The sequence below is a fragment of the Sphaerodactylus townsendi genome, linkage group LG16 (genome assembly GCF_021028975.2).
Source record: "Sphaerodactylus townsendi isolate TG3544 linkage group LG16, MPM_Stown_v2.3, whole genome shotgun sequence".
Taxonomy (NCBI): domain Eukaryota; kingdom Metazoa; phylum Chordata; class Lepidosauria; order Squamata; family Sphaerodactylidae; genus Sphaerodactylus; species Sphaerodactylus townsendi.
This window is the reverse complement of record NC_059440.1, coordinates 24494041-24514607: the sequence shown is the minus strand read 5'-3', so window position 1 is coordinate 24514607 and position 20567 is coordinate 24494041. Positions and strand designations below refer to the sequence as shown.

General features: G+C 46.1%; 1 protein-coding gene across 3 annotated transcripts in view; it reads left to right on the top strand.

Moving 5' to 3' along the window:
• Window positions 1–20272, top strand: part of TP73 (tumor protein p73) — a 68066-nt gene extending 47794 nt beyond the window's left edge. For all 3 annotated transcript variants that reach the window (XM_048519449.1, XM_048519450.1, XM_048519451.1), the window contains 10 exons: window positions 6341–6527; window positions 7290–7405; window positions 8559–8668; window positions 9584–9726; window positions 11654–11742; window positions 11992–12116; window positions 13880–14034; window positions 15209–15329; window positions 16457–16550; window positions 18647–20272. In XM_048519449.1, the coding sequence (XP_048375406.1) occupies window positions 6341–6527; window positions 7290–7405; window positions 8559–8668; window positions 9584–9726; window positions 11654–11742; window positions 11992–12116; window positions 13880–14034; window positions 15209–15329; window positions 16457–16550; window positions 18647–18967 (1461 nt within the window). In that variant the 3' untranslated portion in view covers window positions 18968–20272. The remainder of the gene's footprint in view (window positions 1–6340; window positions 6528–7289; window positions 7406–8558; window positions 8669–9583; window positions 9727–11653; window positions 11743–11991; window positions 12117–13879; window positions 14035–15208; window positions 15330–16456; window positions 16551–18646) is intronic.
• The last annotated feature ends 295 nt before the right edge of the window (window positions 20273–20567 follow it).

Here is a 20567-nt window from a genome sequence, read left to right as displayed (position 1 = left end):
TTAAAATACATATATACTTACATAACATTATAGCATTATACACACACACACACACATATGAAAGCTCAGTGTTCAGAGAAACTGATAGACATCATTATAGCACTATAATGCTATAATGTTATGTAAGTTGCCAAGAACCTGGTAGACTTTGTTATAGCACTGAAATGCTGTAATGTTATGTCAGTTTCCAATTTAAGCAAAAAGCCTACCATGTGTGGGCTGGGGTGAGGGGTGGGGAGAGAAGCAGCCACTCCAGGGAGCATGGGGCAGGGAAAATGCCAGGAAAGACCCTATACGGAAGCCCTATTACTGCTATACTGTTTCAGCTGTCACAGTCTCATCAGAGAAAGCACAAAACCCATCATTGTGTGGAAACCCTCCTAATATCACGGTAAAGAGAGAAAAATCCAATTTCCTTGGAGAGTTTTGGAGCAAGGGAAAAAAGGAGATAAGTGGGAAGAATCCATTAAGTTAAGCCATTCCACATTTACAGTCACCTGTCCTAAAACTAGTTTCACCTCCCTATGGCTAACATTTTTGTTCGCCTCTTGGGGCAGAAGCCTCAGATGTGTGGCCGTCCTTCTGCAATGCACCACTATTACATTGCTTAATAAAATCCGGACTACGGGTCATGGCAACTTAGCCAAGGGGTGGGAAGAGGCCAGGCCAGGAGCCAAGCCTGGGCAGAATACCGCAACATTTGGGCACGTGCGTCTGAAAAATGTTTGTTGTTGTCAAAAAAATCTTTGAAGGCCCTTTCGGGAGCTTGTTAAGACTTGAGGAAATTATTGGCAGAGGCTTGTCCGCGCGGGGCTCTGGCAGCCATTTCTACCCGCCGGGCAATCCTGCTTGCTAGTTCGGAACGTTTTCGCCGTGTCATAACATGGCAGTACAGGGGGGTCTGTACCCGGTAGCTTAGCAGAATGCATTCCACCATCCCAGACCCCTTCTCTTGTTTTCCCTTTCCACTTCCCAGGCATGTCAGAGACTTGCCTGGGAGTGTCAACATGAAAGGGATCTTTTGACAGGAGTCGCTGAGGTGTTTAAAACCTGCCAGGGAAAGGCCTTCTCTTGCCTTCCAAGACCTTCGCCGAATAAGACCACGCAGCCCAGAAAACCCACAATAGCCAGTTGATTCTGGTCATGAAAGCCATCAATAATACATATGACCCAAATAACATGTGAACAATGCAAGAAGAGTTGGGATATATACCCCACCTTTCTCTCCTGTAAGGAGACTCAAGGTGGCTTACAAGCTCCTTGCCCTTCCTCTCCCCACAACAGACACCTTGTGAGGTAGGTGAGGCTGAGAGAGTTCTGAGAGAACTGAGTAGCCCAAGGACACCCAGCAGGAATGTAGGAGTGCGGAAACACATCTGGTTCAGCAGATAAGCCTCTGCCACTCAGGTGGAGTGGGGAATCAAACCCAGTTCTCCAGATTAGAATTCACCTGCTCTTAACCACTACACCATACTGGCTGCAATCATATAATACAATGACAACTAGTCTGTGGTGCCGCTTTTACTATGCTGAATGTTTCCTTTGTAATCTGCAATTGGGATTGTTTTTTTCGTATGTCATACCTGAGACCATTTTTTTCAGTTGCACTGTTTCCTAATTTTGTAGCCCTTGCCTCGTGGCATTCTTATTGGATGCCTTGTGCTAGATGATTGAATTATTTTCCATATGTTGTGATGTTCTTTTTACCTCAGTGAGAAGGTGGGCTGCAGAGAAAGCAAAGGAATAAAACACACAACAAACAACGCAGCAAGAATTCATGGCAATTGATGGCAATCCCAGCAAGGGCTTTTGAGGCAAGTGAGAAGCACAAATGGTTGCCCACGGCCTTCTACTGCAGAGCCTTCCTTGGTGGTCCTCCATCCACAAGCATTGTCTCCACATATCTTCCTAGATCTGACAAGATCGGGCTATATTGTGGGACCTCCCCTCCAGTCTAGACTAAGATTGCCAACTAAGTCTTTTGTAATCCCTGTTCTTGTGCCTATGCTGTTTTTTGCCCGACTCCTGTGCTCAGTAGAGCAATGAAGCTTCTACCAGCTAACCCACCAGCAGCTGCTTCTGCCTCAACTTATTGTTGCCTTTACCTGTCCAAGGTCTAGCTGAGGAGGATACTCGAGATGTTTTGAAAGTGAGGTCTTGTTATTCTCCGCTTCCACCCGGAGCTAACCTGTCTCAGCAGAGCCACACAAGAAGCCAAACTGTATGGAGCAGGCTTTTTTTTTTAAAGTAACCTCCAGGTGAATGTTTGGGATCCCTGCACAAAGATACCTGTTCTGGCATGTTGGGATAATCCCTCCCACTCGGAGATTTTGCAGAAAAAGGAGAGAGATTTCCAAATAGAGAACTCCCAGTGCCAACGGTGGGCTCAGAAGGGGAGAGTTGACAAAGAATTCAGATTAGCCTGTGCACTTCAGCATAGGCCAGCCGGGTGACCTTGGGCTAGTCACAGTTCTTCTGACCTCTCTCAGTTCCACCTACCTCACAGGGTGTTTGTTGTGATGGAGGAAGGGAAGGAGGCTGTGTAAGCTCCCTTTGAATCTTCCTACAGGAGAGAAAGGGCAGATATAAATCCAACTCCTTCTTCTTTCTCTCTTTCATCTTCTATCATCTTCATCTTTTCATCGCCTTCTTCGCCGCCATGTTCTTTCTCTCTTTCTTCTTTCTTCTCCTTCTTTCTTTTTTTTTTTCTTCTTCTTTTTTTTCTTTCTCTCTTCTTTTCAGCAGTGGCACAGGAGGTTAAGAGCTTCCGTGGTATCTAATCTGGAGGAAACCGGCCTTGATTCCCCGCTCTGTCGCCTGAGCTGTGGGAGGCCTTGTCTGGGGAATTCAGATTAGCCTGTACACTCCTGGCACAAGGCCAGCTGGGTGCACCTTGGCTAGTCACAGCCAGAGCTCTCTCAGCTCCCACTCCACCCTCACAGGGTAAGTTTTCTTGTTGTGAGGGGGGAAGGGCAAGAAGATTGTAAGCCCCTTTGAGTCTCCTACAGGAGAGAAAGGGGGGGATATAAATCCAAACTCCTCCTCCTCCTCCTCCTCCTCCTCCTCCTCCTCCCTCCCTCCTCCTCCTCCCTCCCTCCTCCCTTCTCTTCCCTCCCTCTTCTTCTTCTTCTTCTTCTTCTTCTTCTTCTTCTTCTTCTTCTTCTTCTTCTTCTTCTTCTTCTTCTTCTTCTTCTTCTTCTTCTTCTTCTTCTTCTTCAAAAGATGAGTTTGCTGATCCTGTTCACAAGGACCAGATCAGACGACCTTTTAAACCCAAGGCAGTCCTTATTTCTAAATTAATGGTGGTGTTTTCCTTAAGGAACTGTGTACCATGTGTCTGTCCATACAACAGTCTGGATTCTATTGTCTGTTGGATCCTGGCTTCTTCTTCTTCTTTTTTGACCATCTTATCTTGGCTTTTTGAGCAGACGAGTTCCCCAAGGAAATCTGACAGCTGGCATTGACTGAAAGAAGCCTGGCCTCAGGGTTTGACCAGGTTGGGCACCTTGAAAGGCCCCCAAAGGCCCCATCCCCAACTGGAGAAACTGGGTAAATCCTCCAAGAAATGAAATACCCAGAGAGGAAAGCAGAGCTAGGGTGGCTGCTTTAGGTTGGGAAATTCTCGACTCATGTTCAGTTTGTGGTCTCCTAAGACACCCAGATCCCTTTCGCAGGAACTGTTGTCAAGCCAGGTGCCACCGATCCTATATCTGTGCATTTCAATTTTTTTCTGCCTAAGCTTAGCATCTTACATTTATCTTGGTTGAAATTCATCTTGGGTGTTTCCGCACTACAAAAGGGAGTGAAGGTCGACTCGGTTCCCTTCAATGGGGGGCGATTCCTGGCTGTCCGCACAGCAACTTCCTTGGCCCCCTGGAACCGAGCTAAGTGGGCGGGTACCTGTTTCGCTCCTCGATCGTGATTGGCGCTTGTGTTACGGAGGGAAATGGGACCGTTTCTTGTTTTTTTTTTTTTATGAAGCCTTCCGTATCAAGCCGTCAGCTACGTTAGCATTGACACGCCTGAACTACTTCCTCAAGCAGTCGGAGCTACGAAGCTTGGCTTCAAAAATTTTTTTTCCAGTCAGTGATTTCTCCTCCTCGCCACTTTGAAAATCGATCTCGATATCGTGAAGCTTCAAACGCGGAGGGAAACTCCGTATAAAAGCCGCCAGCTTTCTACCTGCCAATTTAATTTCCCCGTTTCTGGCGCATGTAACGGCTGCTCCTGATTGGTTGAATGGATGCGGGGTCGTTTCGATGCATCCGCGATTTCGAAGCTTCAAGTTTATTATCAACCTTTTGTTCCACCCAGCGAAGTCGCGAGTTCATAACCGGCTTCGCGGCCAGGGATGTCGCGGTTCCGAGCGGGGGGAACAGAGGCAAGACAACGTCGAGCTCGGTTGTAGTGCGGATACACTGAGTTGAACCTGAGTAGAAACCGGTACAACACAGTAAGTGCGGAAGGTCCCCTTGTTAGTTTTGGCCCAGCTCTCTGATCTGCCCAAATCATTTTGAATTCTGACCCTGTCCTCTGGGGTATTGGCCACACCTCCTGATTTGGAGTCATCTGCAATTTTGATTCACATGCCCTCTATTCCATCACCCAAATCACTGATAAAAATTCTGAATAGCACCGGACCCAGGACAGAACCCCGCGGCACCCCACTACTCATTTCTGTCCAGGATGAAGAGGAGCCATGGGTGAGCACCCTTTGGGCTCGGTCAGTCAACTAAACCCATCTAATCAATCCATGTCGAAGAGGGAGCAAGCTTGTTTTCTGCTGCCTCGGAGACTAGGACACAGAGTCATGGGTTCAAGGTGCAGGAAAAGAGATTCCACCTAAACATTAGGAAGAACTTTCTGACCGTCAGGGCTGTTCAACAGTGGAATTCACTGCCTCGGAGTGTGGTGGAGTCTCCTTCTTTGGAGGTTTTAGAACTCCTTAAGGTTTGCTTTCTTCTTGTAAGAGACAATGGTGTGTACAAATCCACCAGGACTTTGTGCTTGTGAAATACCTGCTTTATAACTCCAGCCTGCACAAACTCCTCACTCTACTTTTTTTAAATATTTTGGGATCTTCAACGATGAGAGATCACTGGGCTCCACCATTCTCAATCAGTCTGAGTCTCTGAGTCTGCTGCCTCAGAGACTGGGACATGGAGTCATGGGTTCAAGGTGCAGGAAAAGAGATTCCACCTAAACATCAGGAAGAACTTTCTGACCGTCAGGGCTGTTCAACAGTGGAATTCACTGCCTTAGAGTGTGGTGGAGTCTCCTTCTTTGGAGGTTTTAGGAACCTCTTGGCTTCTTCTTTGCAGAGACAATGGTGTGTACAAATCCACCAGGACTTTGTGCTTGTGAAATACCTGCTTTATAACCCAGCGACAAACCTCACTCTAATTTTTAAATATTTTGGGATCTTCACGATGAGAGATCACTGGCCCACCTCCACTGCTCTCTGAGTCTCTGAGTCTGCTGCCTCAGAGACTGGGACATGGAGTCATGGGTTCAAGGTGCAGGAAAAGAGATTCCACCTAAACATCAGGAAGAACTTTCTGACCGTCAGAGCTGTTCAACAGTGGAATTCACTGCCTTAGAGTGTGGTGGAGTCTCCTTCTTTGGAGGTTTTAGAACTCCTTAAGGTTTGCTTTCTTCTTGTAAGAGACAATGGTGTGTACAAATCCACCAGGACTTTGTGCTTGTGAAATACCTGCTTTATAACCCAGCGACAAACCTCACTCTAATTTTTAAATATTTTGGGATCTTCACGATGAGAGATCACTGGCCCACCTCCACTGCTCTCTGAGTCTCTGAGTCTGCTGCCTCAGAGACTGGGACATGGAGTCATGGGTTCAAGGTGCAGGAAAAGAGATTCCACCTAAACATTAGGAAGAACTTTCTGACCGTCAGAGCTGTTCAACAGTGGAATTCACTGCCTTAGAGTGTGGTGGAGTCTCCTTCTTTGGAGGTTTTTAAGCAGAGGCTGGATGGCCATCTGTCAGGAGTGCTTTGATTGTGTGTCCCTGCATGGCAGGGAGTTGGACTTAATGGCCCTTGTGGTCTCTTCCAACTCTATGATTCTATCAGTAGCTTTGTCTAGCCCACAAGGTCTATGGTATTTTCACATGTGTACATCATACGCATACAGAGCATGGTGTTGATTTATCCGAGCGCAACTAATATTGTAAACAGGGATCTGTCTGGAGTCCAGCTAGTTCCCTTTGATTCCTTTCTTTTAGCCACAGCAAACATCAGTACAGGTTAGGAGGAGACAAGTTGTCCGAGATGGCCTGCCAATGTCAACTTAAATTCATTCAAAGCTCCTTCTCCTTTGCAGTATTCCCCGCTGCTGAAGAAGCTCTATTGTCAGATTGCAAAGACGTGCCCAATCCAGATCAAAGTCTCAACGCCGCCGCCTCCGGGTACCGTCATCCGGGCCATGCCCGTCTACAAAAAGGCAGAGCATGTGACCGAGGTGGTGAAACGGTGCCCAAACCATGAACTTGGGCGTGATTTCAATGATGGTAAGAAACATATCATTGGCCTCTCCTAAGCCTTTCACTAGCACCATTTGCAGGTTGTCCTCTTTATAAAGGAACCCATCCCCTTCTGCCCCTGCCATATTTACCTTGACCACTAGAAGACATTGATCAATGGCTTGAATAAAGAAACTTATAGGGCCTACAGAGGGGGTCCCCAGCCTTTTTCTGAGCTTATGAGCAGTGGGCACAGCCACAAAATGGCTGGCATAAGATGGCTGCTGCAGGAGGCGGAGCCAGCCACAAAATGGCTGCCGTAGTTTACCTTCAGTCACCCTATGAAGAGCCTTGTGTTATGATAGCAGCTGCAGACAAAGCAATGTTTATTAAAAAAAAACTGCATAGCTGATCCAATCACCAATGGCCACTCAGAAGTTTGCTGGGCAAAAGTTCCACCTGACCTTGCCCAGCTTCTAAACCCTTAGTGAGTGCCCCAAGAAAGGTGTCAGCAGGCATTGTGGTACCCATGGCCTACAGTGTCTGGGCATCGTGGTACCCCTGGCCTGCAGTGTTATCCAGTGAGGTGTTGCTTCTTAAGTGAGCAACAAGCAGTGTTTCCAGTGATAAAGGGAAAACAGCAGGCGGCCATCTTTAATCAGCACTCAGAACATCTTGAACATCCCCAGGTTTGACCTAGAGCTGTTTACATTGGAGTATTTTGCTGGGATGCTTGCAAAAGACACACACTGAGTGAGCTGTGCATGTACAGAAAATTTTTTCCAGCTGGCCTGCACTTTGTCTCCACAGGTTTATCGGCTCCGGCCAGCCACTTAATACGCGTGGAAGGCAACAACCTCTCTCAGTACGTGGACGATCCTGTCACCGGGAGGCAGAGTGTGATGGTTCCTTACGAACCTCCCCAGGTAAATCTGTCTCACTATCAAGGGAAAAGAGGAATTCGCTTGAAATTTATTCAGACCTGCCCAGCTCATGCAGCCGAATGAGACGGTAGAATCCGAGGCACTAGCTGGTTTTGTACGCTGAACTGTGCAAACTCAGTTCTTAGATTTTATGATTGACGGATTTCAGGGGAAGGTATTACGAAAGACTTCTCTTTTCCCGAGAGCTTCATGCATTTGTAGGTACTCGCAAGGACGGCGCGTTCTATTTCTGTAAACTCACATAAATGGCAACAAATAGAAGGACCCAAGAAAATGGTCCCTCTAATGGAAAAGGTTTGGAGCTCCCTCTGCTGTTTGGCAAACATGCCACATCCTTCATTTCGCTTCCAAAATGGACTTTTTTGGCCAGAGCAAAGGAAAAGGTTGTTTAAGCAATCCTCTCCTCTTAAAGTCCTTTGAAAAAGAGTCATTCTGACTCGCTCTCCATTATTTTCTGGCTTATTTGTTATTCCCATTTCAGACTGTAAACCTCTTGCTGTTGGAAAGATTTCCAGTAGTCTCTCAGTCATTGGTTCAATGAAGCTCAGAAGCTTTTATTGCAATAAAGTGGAACAAAGTGCTGTAATCAGCCAAACCAATGTCCAACGAATACATTTCAAAAGGCATCTTTTATACAGTTTTCAAAACAAGCAATTGAACTTTGCAAATACCTGATTGGTTACAATTTGCCACCACCCATTTGCCCGTTGAAGATTGATCTGATGTCAGTATGGGCCACTGCCCAAGCTAGCAGTAAGGTGGAACCCCCTATCTCTTATAGAGCAAATCTGCTAACTGGCAACCGTATCGTGAGGCCCAGGAATGGTTCATCAGAGTCTGGGGCAGGGCAGGACAGCAGAGTCAAGATAAACAGCATCTTACATGCTCCCTGTTTTCCCTGAAAGAACACTTGTTCGTTCAGAGCATGATCGTATCAACAATATGTATATGAGTTCTTACTTCAGGCTTCTCTTGGTTTCTTCTAATTGCTGACACTTAAAATCCTGGCCATATTGGCCTTATTAGTCTGATGTTTCCTACACTGCTGGAAGGGACTCTGTGTTCTGTGTTCAGCCCTGCACTGCACCAATGTGAGAAAGTAACCTTCCCTTTATTTTTTGCCTCTTTTGAGCAGGTGGGTACTGAATTTACAACCATCCTCTACAACTTCATGTGCAACAGCAGTTGCGTAGGTGGGATGAACAGGCGGCCCATCCTCATCATCATCACCCTGGAGACCAGAGAGTGAGTCAATCGAGTAGGCTTCTGTTCTGCAGGCCGCTGTCCTCTGAGCTGCCTTCTTCTTGGTGGCCAAGGGGGAACCCAGAGGGCACCCGTTCAGTCCAAATGGCTACCAAGAGAAAGCCCAGTTCCAAATATTTATTTTTATTTATTTATTTTCCATTTATATCCCATCCTCCTCAATGGGGCTCAGGGTGACAATGACCCCTGTTGGGCATATAAGGAGAAGAAGAGTTGGATTTATATCCCCCCTTTCCCTCCTGTAGGAGACTCAAAGGGGCTTACAAACTCCTTTCCCTTCCCCGCCCACAACAAACATCCTGTGAGGTGGGTGGGGCTGAGAGCTCAGAAGAACTGTGACTAGCCCAAGGTCACCCAGCTGGCATGTGTTGGAGTGCAAAGGTAATCTGAATTCCCCAGATAAGCCTCCACAGCTCAGGCGGCAGAGCAGGGAATCAAACCCGGTTCCTCCAGATTAGAGTACACCTGCTCTTAACCACTATGCAACTGCTGCTCCTATAGCGGCTAGCACTGCCTGCTCCAGATTGGGGAGCAGATGTAGAATAATGCAGATGCAGAATAATGCACTTTCAATCCACTTTCACAAGTGGGTTTTGCTATTCCACACTGCTGCAAAGTACATTGAAAGTGGATTGAAAGTGCATTATTCTGTATGAACGGAAGAAGCCTTAGAGCATCACACAGATGCAGTGACATTACATTTTGTACCAGAAGTGAAGTCACTACACTGGCATGATGCAGAATCATCTTCCCCCATTTCTCTCACCAACCTGTCAAGTGGTAAAATGATGAGTCCAGCGCTGAAGTTCCCCCATACTGGAAAATGACACCCACAACTGTACAGTTCTCCTCCCATACTTTACTAGCCCATTGGTTGACTTTTACTTTGCTTCTCAGCGGGCAGGTTCTGGGACGAAGGTCCTTTGAAGGCCGGATTTGCGCTTGCCCCGGCAGAGATAGAAAAGCAGATGAGGACCACTTTCGAGAGCAACAAGCCCTGAATGAAAACGCAGCTAAGAACGGAAACCTGAACAAGCGGAGTAAGTCAGTGTGTTGTAACTAATTCCATTTAAAGTGAGGGTAGGAGAGAAAGAAGAAAAGAGAAATATGGGGGAAAGAACCTGTCTTTGAGCCCCCTTCAGCTTTTTAAGTGTCAGGTCATTTATGCCCATGTGGTCTCCTCCTTCTCTTTGAGCTTACATTCCCATATGTTTCGGTAATCGGTAATAATCTGTAATAATCGGTTTCAGTAATCGGTAATAATCGGTTTCGGTACCGGTATTAATCGGTAAAAATCGGTTTTGTGTTGGTAATAATCGGTTTCGGTACCAATATTAATCTGTAAAAATTGATTCAGTAATCAATAATAATTGGTTTGTAATTCGTAATTATCGGTAACAATCCATTTTGGTATTGATAATAATTGGTAATAATCAGTTTTGATAATCGGTAATATTTGGTAATAATCGGTTTAAGTAATCGGTAATAATCAGGAATAATCAACTTCAGTAATTGGTAATAATCAGTTTTGATATCAATAATAATTGGTAATCTTCGGTTTCAGTAATTGGTAGTAATCAGTTTTGGTAATCGGTAATAATCAGTTTAAGTAATCGGTAATAATTGGTTTTGGTAATCGGTTATAATCCGTAATAGTCGGTTTCCGTATTGGTAATAATCGTTAATAATTGGTTTCAGTAATTGGTAATAATCGGTTTTGGTATTGGTAATAACCAGTAATAATCCGTTCAAGTAATCGGTAATAATCAGTTTTGGTATCGGTAATAATCGGTAATAATTGAGGCCAAAGACTGATACATGGTGGGGCTGCAAATGGATATAGGGAACCTCCTGGTGAATTTGTACACACCATTGTCTCCTACAAGAAGAAAGCAAACCTTAAGGAGTTCTAGTCATAAGTATGTGTCACTTTATTCAGGGTGATTTACTCCCAGGAAGGTCTGCAGCCAAAACCACCTTCCCTCCAGTCAATCGATCTGGAACCCAGGAGGCATGGTGATCCTAATGAGCAAATCAGAACTTCCCAGAAAGCTCTTTGCAGTTAAGCACTCAGAAGCACAGGAAACAGAATGCGCAAAATACAGTCAAGGTGTGAACCAGGGTTCCCCAACATGATGTCAAGTCCAACAGTAGTTTCTCTTGGCGCTTGCCAAGATTTTCAGGAAATGAATGGAGCCATTCTGAAACAGGACTTGTTGTTGGCTTTCCTCTTTCAAATGAGGAATATTTCCACTGGAGAGTTAAGAGGAATGGTAAGCTGGTGGGTTTTCCTTAGCAAGTTTGTGGTTTCATTCTCCTTCATGTTTTCCTTCTTCTTAGAAGGTGTAAAGAGGGAAGCATTCCTCTCACCTCTGCCTCTTGAGGCCCCCATTTTGGGTTCAGCTCCACCCTCTGTAGCAGCCATTTTGGAGCGGTGTTCACCATCCTCTCATAAAATTCCAAAGGGGCCCACATGCTCACAAAGGTTCACCCCATTATGTAGACAAAACCCTCCAGCAATTTCTCACATGCTGCTTCCTTTACGACCCCCCCCCCAAATACCATCTAGTTTCACTTCCATCTCTATGGCGGCTGTCTGCTGGGTGGCCCAGTTAGAATCCAGGGCATCTGAATTCCAGAGCTCATATAGACAGTAAGGACGAAGGAAACAAAGCACAGTTGAGAGCCGGGAATCTTGGTAATACAAGGAGGTTGGATAATCTAGAACGGTCTGAGGCTGGAGCCCTGTGCAAGAAGATGGGTGCTTAAGGTTGGATGACTGGAACGCCTCACGGAAGAAGCACCCAAATGAAGCAGGCATGCAATTCCAGTATTATCTTAAACCACCACCACCAGTAAATATTGCTCCTCATGCCAGTAGAACTTGCTTCCCAGGAGCAAGAAGGGCCTGCCGTCAGCTTGGATTGAGCTCTGCCCAAAAGCCTTTCTTGTTTCCTTCTCCCCCAGCTTTCAAGCAGAGTCCTCAAGGGATTCCGGCACTAGGAGCTGGCATTAAGAAACGGAGGCATGGAGAAGAAGAAACATATTACGTGCCGGTAAGTAGTCAGCATTTTCAGGAGCACTGGCCCAATCCTTCTTTGGTGAGATAAAACCTGGAGTCTCTGAAGTCACCTATGTCTAAAGAAACCTGAAGTGTCTAAAGTCACCTGTCGTTTCCACTTAAAATGATGGTGGCACACAAGTGGCACCTTCACCCCACCCACCCAGCTTCCGTTCCTCATGAGGGTTGATGGCTGTGCTGTGGCCACCCTTGATGGAGCCCCGTGTTGTCTTCTCCGAGGCAGGTTCATGGCCGAGAGAACTTCGAGATCCTGATGAAGATCAAGGAGAGCCTGGAGTTGGTCGAACTCGTTCCTCAACAGCTGGTGGACTCGTATCGTCAGCAGCAACAGCAGCTTTTACAGCGCCAGTGAGTCCTGTCAGAGTGTGTTACTATGGAAAGTAATTGGGGTTGCCGGGAGGCCTGGAGAAGGCAGCGCTTATCTTTTAAACACAGACTTATTTACCTGGTGGAGCTTATTTCCCTCCATGCCATGGAAAGCTTCAATGGTACGTTTTTCATGGAAAGAGCGGTCAAGGCCCAGCCAATTCTTCAGCAACCCCATAGAGCACAGGTGTCAAACTCGCGGCCCTCCAGATGTTATGGACTACAGTTCCCATCATACCCTGCCAGCATGATGCTGACAGGGGATGATGGGAACTGTAGTCCATAACATCTGGAGGGCCGTGAGTTTGACACCTATGCCATAGAGTTTTCAAGGCAAGAGAGGAATGGAAGAGATGGTTTGCCAATACCTGCCTCTGCATATCGAGCCCGGATTTCCTTGGTGGTCTCCCATCTAAGTAATAACCAGGGCTGACCCTACTTAGAGCCTGCCTTTATTAAAGGGGCAGGACATTTTTCTCAAAGCCTGTTGACATTTTACAATTTAGTACATGCTTTCCTTCAGCTGTGCTGGCAGGCCGATACAGAAAGGCTCTTTATTGGGAGAGAAAATATCCCTGCAGATCTGGGCACATAGAAACAATAGAACATGTGTTTCTCCATTGTCAGTATTATAAACACATGTGTATTAGATTTATTTCACCACTGCTGTATAGATTTCCAGGCTGCATGGAACAGTATTATATTTCCTTGCTGCTTACAGATACCAGTTCTGAAATAACATACAGTTTTGCCAGGTTTTGTATAGCAGCTCTTGAGATACAGGATGGTCTGTGTTACAAAGCAGGCTTAATGATTAAACTGTTTTATTTACCAGTTTTATGGTCCCGCTATTCCTATCCCCTTTCTTACAGTTTTTATAAGTTTTTTTAAATAGTTTTCTAAGTAGTTGATCCCTTTTTTATATTTATACTTTTACCCTGTTGTTTTTATGTTCCCAGTTTTCTTTCTACCACTAGACTCTTTTAAACATAAATTTACAGTTTCAAAACTACTTATCTTTACAGATATATTTTATTTACCTTATGCTGGTCTGCGCCCATAATAAAGATTGATCTTGAGGCACTAACTGTTCAGCAATCTTTGGTTATTTCAAGCCCCTTCCGCACATGCAGAATAGTGCACTTTCAACCCGCTTTCACAATTGCTTGCAAGTGGATTTTGCTATTCTGCACTGTAAAACCCAGTTGCAAAGTGCGTTCAAAGTGGATTGAAAGTGTATTATTCTGCATGTGCGGAAGGGGCTTCAGAAGTTTGGGTTTGCTTTAAAGGACTTCCAAAAAAATTCCCCCCATCCAGTGGCGTAGGAGGTTAAGAGCTCGGGTATCTAATCTGGAGGAACCGGGTTTGATTCCCAGCTCTGCCGCCTGAGCTGTGGAGGCTTATCTGGGGAATTCAGATTAGCCTGGGCACTCCCACACACGCCAGCTGGGTGACCTTGGGCTAGTCACAGCTCTACGGAGCTCTCTCAGCCCCACCTACCTCACAGGGTGTTTGTTGTGATGGGGGAAGGGCAAGGAGATTGTAAGCCCCTTTGAGTCTCCTGCAGGGGAGAAAGGGGGGATATAAATCCCCCAAAAAAACCACTTTAGATTTTGAGGTTCTAAATGGCCAGCCCAGTCCAAACACAGACGGAAAATGTCTTGGGGGAAAGCCACACCGAGATCTATGACCCTTTGATGAATGTGATCTTTATTGATGGTATGATTCTGCTTGGTCCTTTGCAGGACTCACGTTCAGCCCCCTTCCTCCTACGGCCCCGTTCTGTCCCCCATGAACAAGCTCCACGCAGGCGGGATCAACAAACTGCCATCTGTGAACCAGCTGGTGGGGCAGCCGCCTCAGCATGGCTCCAATGTGGGACCAAATCTTGGATCTATGGGTGAGGTGCTAATGCCAAAAAATGGGAAGACTGCCTCTTCCTTTAGAAAGCTCAAAACTGCTTGGGTGGGATCCAGGGCAAGGGGGGCTTTTGCCCAGGCGCGGTACACCTCAGTTGGGATCCAGCCAACTAGTGTTTTAACTGTACCAAAGACCTCTGCAATTTTGCCACTCTTTTGTGGCAGCCCAAATGACTCCTGAAATTCTATTCCGGGAAGGGGGGGTGAGGTGGCAGAGGTAACAGACCGGCTGCTTAAAAGTCATCACAATAAAAACCGAACCAGGAAAAGCCCAGTAAAGAAGAGCCACAAAGGCCCCTTCCGCACATGCAGAATAATTCACTTTCAATCCACTTTCAAGGCACTTTGCAGCTGGATTTTACTGTGTGGAATAGCAAAATCCACTTGCAAACAATTGTGAAAGTGGATTGAAAGTGCATCATTCTGCATGTGTGGAAGGGGCCAAAGAGAAATACAATCTGCAAATAGCAGGGCTGTTCACAGAATCGTCTCTGGAAAAGCTCTACCCAGCCGGGCACGTAACCACAACCTTGGTCCCATGGGGTCACTGCCCCTCCATGACACCTGCCATGTCACCTATCTTTTGCAAAATATTATTATGGGGTTGATACACTATATAGGTACAAACAATCCACTTTTACACCCAAAAGGCTAATGCACTTGTCCCAAGACAACGATAATTTTCAAATCTTTATAATGCAGTGTAGATACAGAAATGCTCCAAACTTACAAAAGACTACAATGCTTACAATGCAAGCTGTTTAAACAAAAACATCATAACAATTTACACATTTGTTAATCATCAATCATCCACCATATTGTGGCTTGGGCAATCTTTTTTTCATTATTTAAACAATAAGTTTGAATGATTTATTTTGGTGAAAGACTAGGGGAAGCATTCCTGTATCTACGTTGCAAAACGATTTGATATCATTGTCTTGGGACAAGGGCATTAGCCTTTTGGGTGTGAAAGTGGATTGATTGTGCTTATGTCACCTATCTTTGACAATGAAGAGGCATTGGGATTAGTTAAGAAGCTGGATTCCATGCCGTACAGGACTGTATATCTTTTTTCTTCTACATTGTTTTGGAAAACACCAACACCCTGGTCTGCTGACCCAGGCCTGTGGCTACAAACTCTTGTCTTGTCCCCAGGATCTGGAATGCTGAACAGTCACCCCATGCAGCCGAACGGAGAAATGAATGGAGGGCATCCTTCCCAGTCGATGGTCTGCACGCCCCCTCCGCCCTACAACCCAGATCCGAGCCTTGTCAGGTAGGGACAGGAGCGCCGGGTGTAATCTCCTGTTGCCTTAACCTGACACTAACAATCATAATCCGCTTGTCACAACAACTGGCTGCTTGTCCTGCCTCAGAAACCACTACTCAGAAAAAACAAAATGATACAGCCATTGCTGGTAATAATAATGTAGCTCTGTGGATGTGTGCGGTGTTTAAAGGAGTTAAAAAAGGAAGGCCTCTGCCCCGAGGAGTTTACAGTCCAAAGTTCAGCCACAGGAGGCTGTTGCAACCAAGGGGTAGATGGGAATGCGGGTTCATTCTCATTATGCTGATTAAGGCTGCATTTCAGTGTGGGGAGAAAGGACTAAGGGGCAGATAAGGGGATTCAGAAGGGTTTGCACAAACACTCCTTCAAGCCTTTTTCCACTCCTGTTTTACCCAGTATGACTTCTGTGCATGGATGTATGTGGTGGACGTGTCTGCTGATCACCCAGGATGTACTGACCATATCCGGAGAGCATCAGCATTTTACCCAGGATACCCTCAATGTACTAGCAGGGCATTAAGAATTTTAGCACCTGAGTTGCACGCTAGAGTTGCCAACCTTTGGGTTAACTGTCAGAGATCTTCTGGGATTACAGCTGATCTCCAGGCAACAGAGATTGGTTACCCTGGAGAAAATGGCTGCATTGGAAGGTGGACTCGATGACACTGTACCCCGTTGAAGCCCCTCCCCTCCCCAAACTCTACCCTCCACAGGCTCCAAAATCTCCAGGAATTTCGCAACCTGGGGCTTTTCAATCCTAGTTTTTGCATTTCTACAGAATAACACTTTGGTGCTTTAACCAGTACCAAAAGCTACAATCCCAGATAAAACTAAGGCCCCTTCCTCACATGCCGAATAATGCGCATTCAATCCGCTTTCACAATCTTTTGCAAGTGGATTTGGCTATTCCGCACAGTAAAATCCAGCTGCAAAGTGCCTTGAAAGTGGATTGAAAGTGCAGTATTCTGCATGTGTGGAAGGGACCTAAGAAGAATAGGGATGGCAGCCAAGGCAGGGCCTGATCCACCCTCCACCTGAGATAGGAGTTTCAGGATGCAGCCATTCCGGAGGCTTTAACCAGCACTTTGACGTTCCCGTTTGTTTTCCTTCTGCAGTTTTTTAACAGGTCTGGGGTGCTCAAACTGCATTGACTATTTCACTTCACAAGGGTTGCAGACTCTTTACCACCTGCAGAACTTGACCATAGAGGTAAATACTTTCTGGGGCAAGCGGTCCTCCTGGGTCCATCTCTCTCACCTATAGTTCCTGCACTCAAACCAGGCGGGACAACAGAAGATCCATGGATAGACCCTTATTGTTCTAAAAATTTCAAACTGCCGCCTCAGTGGTGGCGGTGGGGACTATTTCTAATTTGAGTGGGGTAGCAAGAGAAAGAGGGGGATTCCTCCGTGACCCCGCACCATTTCCACAATCCAAATTGCCCCGGAAGAGCAGTCATTCCCCTTATGAGGCGTCTATTCATAGATCTCCTGTTGTGGCACTGGAACCTTGACGTGTGAAGAGAGTGTTTGGAGGGTGGCATACAAGTGGGAGGGGTGGGGAGGAGGGGAAGGTCATGTGACCATTGGGCAAGGCTTATCATTTGCCACAAATCATGCATGCCCCTGAGGGAGATGTCAGGAATGGTGGAAAACAATGGACTTTGGGTAGCTTCTACTCGATGTCCCCTTGATCTTGACACCTCAAAGATCAGTTTCCCTGAAGAAAAGGGCTGCTTTGTGGGCTAGATTCTATGGCATTATACCCTTCTGAGGTCTCTTGCCTCTGAGTGCCAGTGTGGCTTAGTGGTTAAGAGCAGGTGGATTCTAATCTGGAGAACTGGGTTTGATTCCCCACTCCTCCACATGAGTGGAAGAGGCTTATCTGGTGAACCAGATGTGTTTCTGCACTCCTACATTCCTGCTGGGTGACCTTGGGCTAGCCACAGTTTGTTCAGAACTCTGTCAGCCCCACCTACCTCACAAGGTGTCTGTTGTGGGGACAGGAAGGGAAAAGAGCTTGTAAGCCATCTTGAGTGTCCTTACAAGAGAGAAAGGTGGGGTATAAATCCAAACTACTCCTCTTCTTTTTCACATCATAACCAATGCCACACTATGCACAAGACCTAGTCTTCGTTTGGTCTTGTGTGTGTGTTTGTGTAGTGCCATCAAGCCACAGCTGACCTATAGCGACCATTGGTGGAGTTTTCAAAGCATGCAATTAAGCAAAGGTGGTTTGCCACAAGCTTCTTCTGCAGAATCTTCCTTCGAGGTATCCCTTCCAAGTACCGACCTTGCTTAGCATCTGAGAATTGATGCGATTGGGCTGTCCCATGCTGTTTATCCTTGTTGTTGCCCAATTGGCTGTGGTCTGTTTTCCACTCTGTGCTGCAAGAACTGGATGGAAAATGATCATCATAAAGACATCTTGATTTTTCATTGGCAGCTGGGGCCAGTTGAACATTAGCCTAGGCTCAAACCTTGCTTACAACTAACCCCATGAAGTTCAGTGTTTTGCCGTTTGTTTTTAAACCCAGTTTCTTGCATGATCAAGGCTTGCTGAGCAGGCCTGGACCTGGTACTTTTAAACTCCCTCCTACCAATAGCGCATTGCACTTATTGTAACTGAATTAACAATATGCTAACTGAATGTGGCCATTTCTCCATATGAGTGTGAAACTGGATCTCAAAATGAAGGGAAACTCCCCTTCTCTTCCAAACTCGCTCCTGCATGAATGTGACATGAAAGTCAAAAGAGGGACTCTGATTTTGCTTCTTGAAATATCTCAGTCTGAAACATTCGGGGGAATCTTGATGCAGAGCCGTAATCCTAAATGGTTTCACCCGATTCTGCCACCCCCTTTCTGTGCCCTGGTGATTTCATATGCACCAACCAGAGTCAGTTGTAGCCTTGACAACAAAATAAAGACCAACAAAATGTATTGCAGCGTAACGTGAGTCAGAGCTTACTTCATCAGATGGTGGCCTAAGTTCCTCTGAGCATGCACAGAGTCCTCTATTAACATTGCTGAATTTCCACAGTCTCAGGCACCTAATGGAGTTGAGCTCAAATGCATAAAAGCTTACGGTGGAATAAACTTTTGTTAGTCTTTAAGATATCTTTGGACATCTGTTGTATTTGAATAATATGGTCGGATTTTGCAGATTTGTCCCTCTAATCGAAGCATCTTCCACTGTACAAGGTGTTTCTAAAGGAGGCACCTTCTGCCAGAGAAAGAGGCTACAATTAGTGGAAAAAATCCATAGGATCCAACCCTATAATCTTGGCTATGTCTTCCTTGGCAGGATCTCGGGGCACTGAAAATCCCAGAACAATACCGGATGATCATCTGGAGGGGCCTCCAGGAACTGAAACAGGGTCATGACTACGGAGCCCAGCAACTGATCCGCTCTAGCAGCAACGCCTCCACCATCTCCATCGGCACGTCCGGGGAGCTGCAACGGCAGCGCGTCATGGAAGCCGTGCATTTCCGTGTGCGCCACACGATCACCATCCCGAACCGCAGCGGAGCTGATGAATGGGCGGACTTTGGCTTCGACCTACCGGATTGCAAATCCCGCAAACAGTCCATCAAAGAGGAGTTCACAGAGGGAGAGATCAACTGATGGGTCTCCTGGAGCACTGGGGAGCCACCAAACGAGGACAAAAAGTTAAGAGGATCGGAAAGGTGCTTGGAATAAAAAGCTGGGAGGGAACCGCAGAAAGTATTTTTTTCAGGGCTCAAGCGGTGGAATGACACTGTTGCGCCGAGGAAGTCCATTTTCTAGGTATCTTCCTGGGCAAAGCGGGTCTTCTTCTTTTCATGCCATCAAAACTCCAAATGGAGAAAAAAGCATCAGCTACTGGCCGGAAGTGTTCAACAGCGAAAACGGAGCGGGTTTAAAACTGACCGAATGTTCAGCAAAACACCCATGCCAAATTCACACTGCAGTGTGAAGGGCTCGTTTGTTTCATTGGTTGTGGTAGGCCCACATTCTTCCTTTCCCCTCTTCCAAGTAATTCAAGATGGCTGAATCCTTAAGCTTCATTCTTTGGCGAAAGTGGATCTGACCCTTTCTGGTCGCCCTCAACGGGAGTCACCTCCACAGCCAAACGGTACCAAAACAACTTGAACGACTTCTCTTCCAAATGGACTGCCAAAAAAGTGTTTGTTTCCTTCCGAGCTTTGCAGAACGGCAAAGCAGCTCCTAAGATATGACAGCTCATAACAACTTTCATATTAGCTAGATGGAAAGATTGTGCTGCAAAGGGGCTCACCGGACCTGTTGTATATACGATATATTCATCATGTTGTCGTAAAGTTTTGTTTGCCATGTCAGCTATTATAAAAAAATCAATCTGATAGGATGAGGCAGGGATTTCCTTATTTTCTCTTTGCATACTAAAAGATACATTTTCTTTGGTCAAGTTTGGTCAGCATCTCACTTCTCACATGCTAAACGTAAAGATTATTTTGGCCTTTTGAACTGATCCTTCAGAGAAATGTCATAGAGCCATCGTTTGGAATTGACTCGAACGAGAATTAATGGTGAAATTCTATAATTATACTCCCCTTCACACACCTACGCATGTACATGAGAAAGGGGGAACCACACAAACCTGATTATAAGTGGATGCTAATTGTTTCTCACTTGTTAGCCCCATAGAGCAGTAGGATTTCTTAGTTTTCAAGACCACTTCATGCAGAAGAGTGAATTTCAACAGAGCAGGGGGACTGGGAAGTCCAAATGGCCCTGGAACAAACCTACCTGAACAGCCCCCGCAAGCCAGAGATCCAGGGGCTGCTGAATTCACGCCCCTTCTGCACATGCAGAATAATGCACTTTCAATCCACTTTCACTTTTTGCTATTCCACACAGCTGCAAAGTGCATTGAAAGTGGATGGAAAGTGCATTGTTCTTCATGTGCGGAAGGGGCCTCAGTGTCACATTGGTGGAATTCGCACAGCACAAATATAACGTCTTTAGGACATTAGAAATAGAATTTTTGGGAAGAACTTTGCACAGCTCTCTTCCCCAAGATGAGTTCAGCCTGTTATATTACTTTCAACCTGGGGTTCTCTAAAATTGCCAAACCAGCGCTACGCCCCCCCCCCTCCCGCCCAACATGGATTGAAGACATTTCCTTCCTGCTGAGCGAACATCACTGGGCAGGAAATGCTTTATTTCTCCCGTCCAAACCTCTTGCTTTCTTTTCTGCCACTCA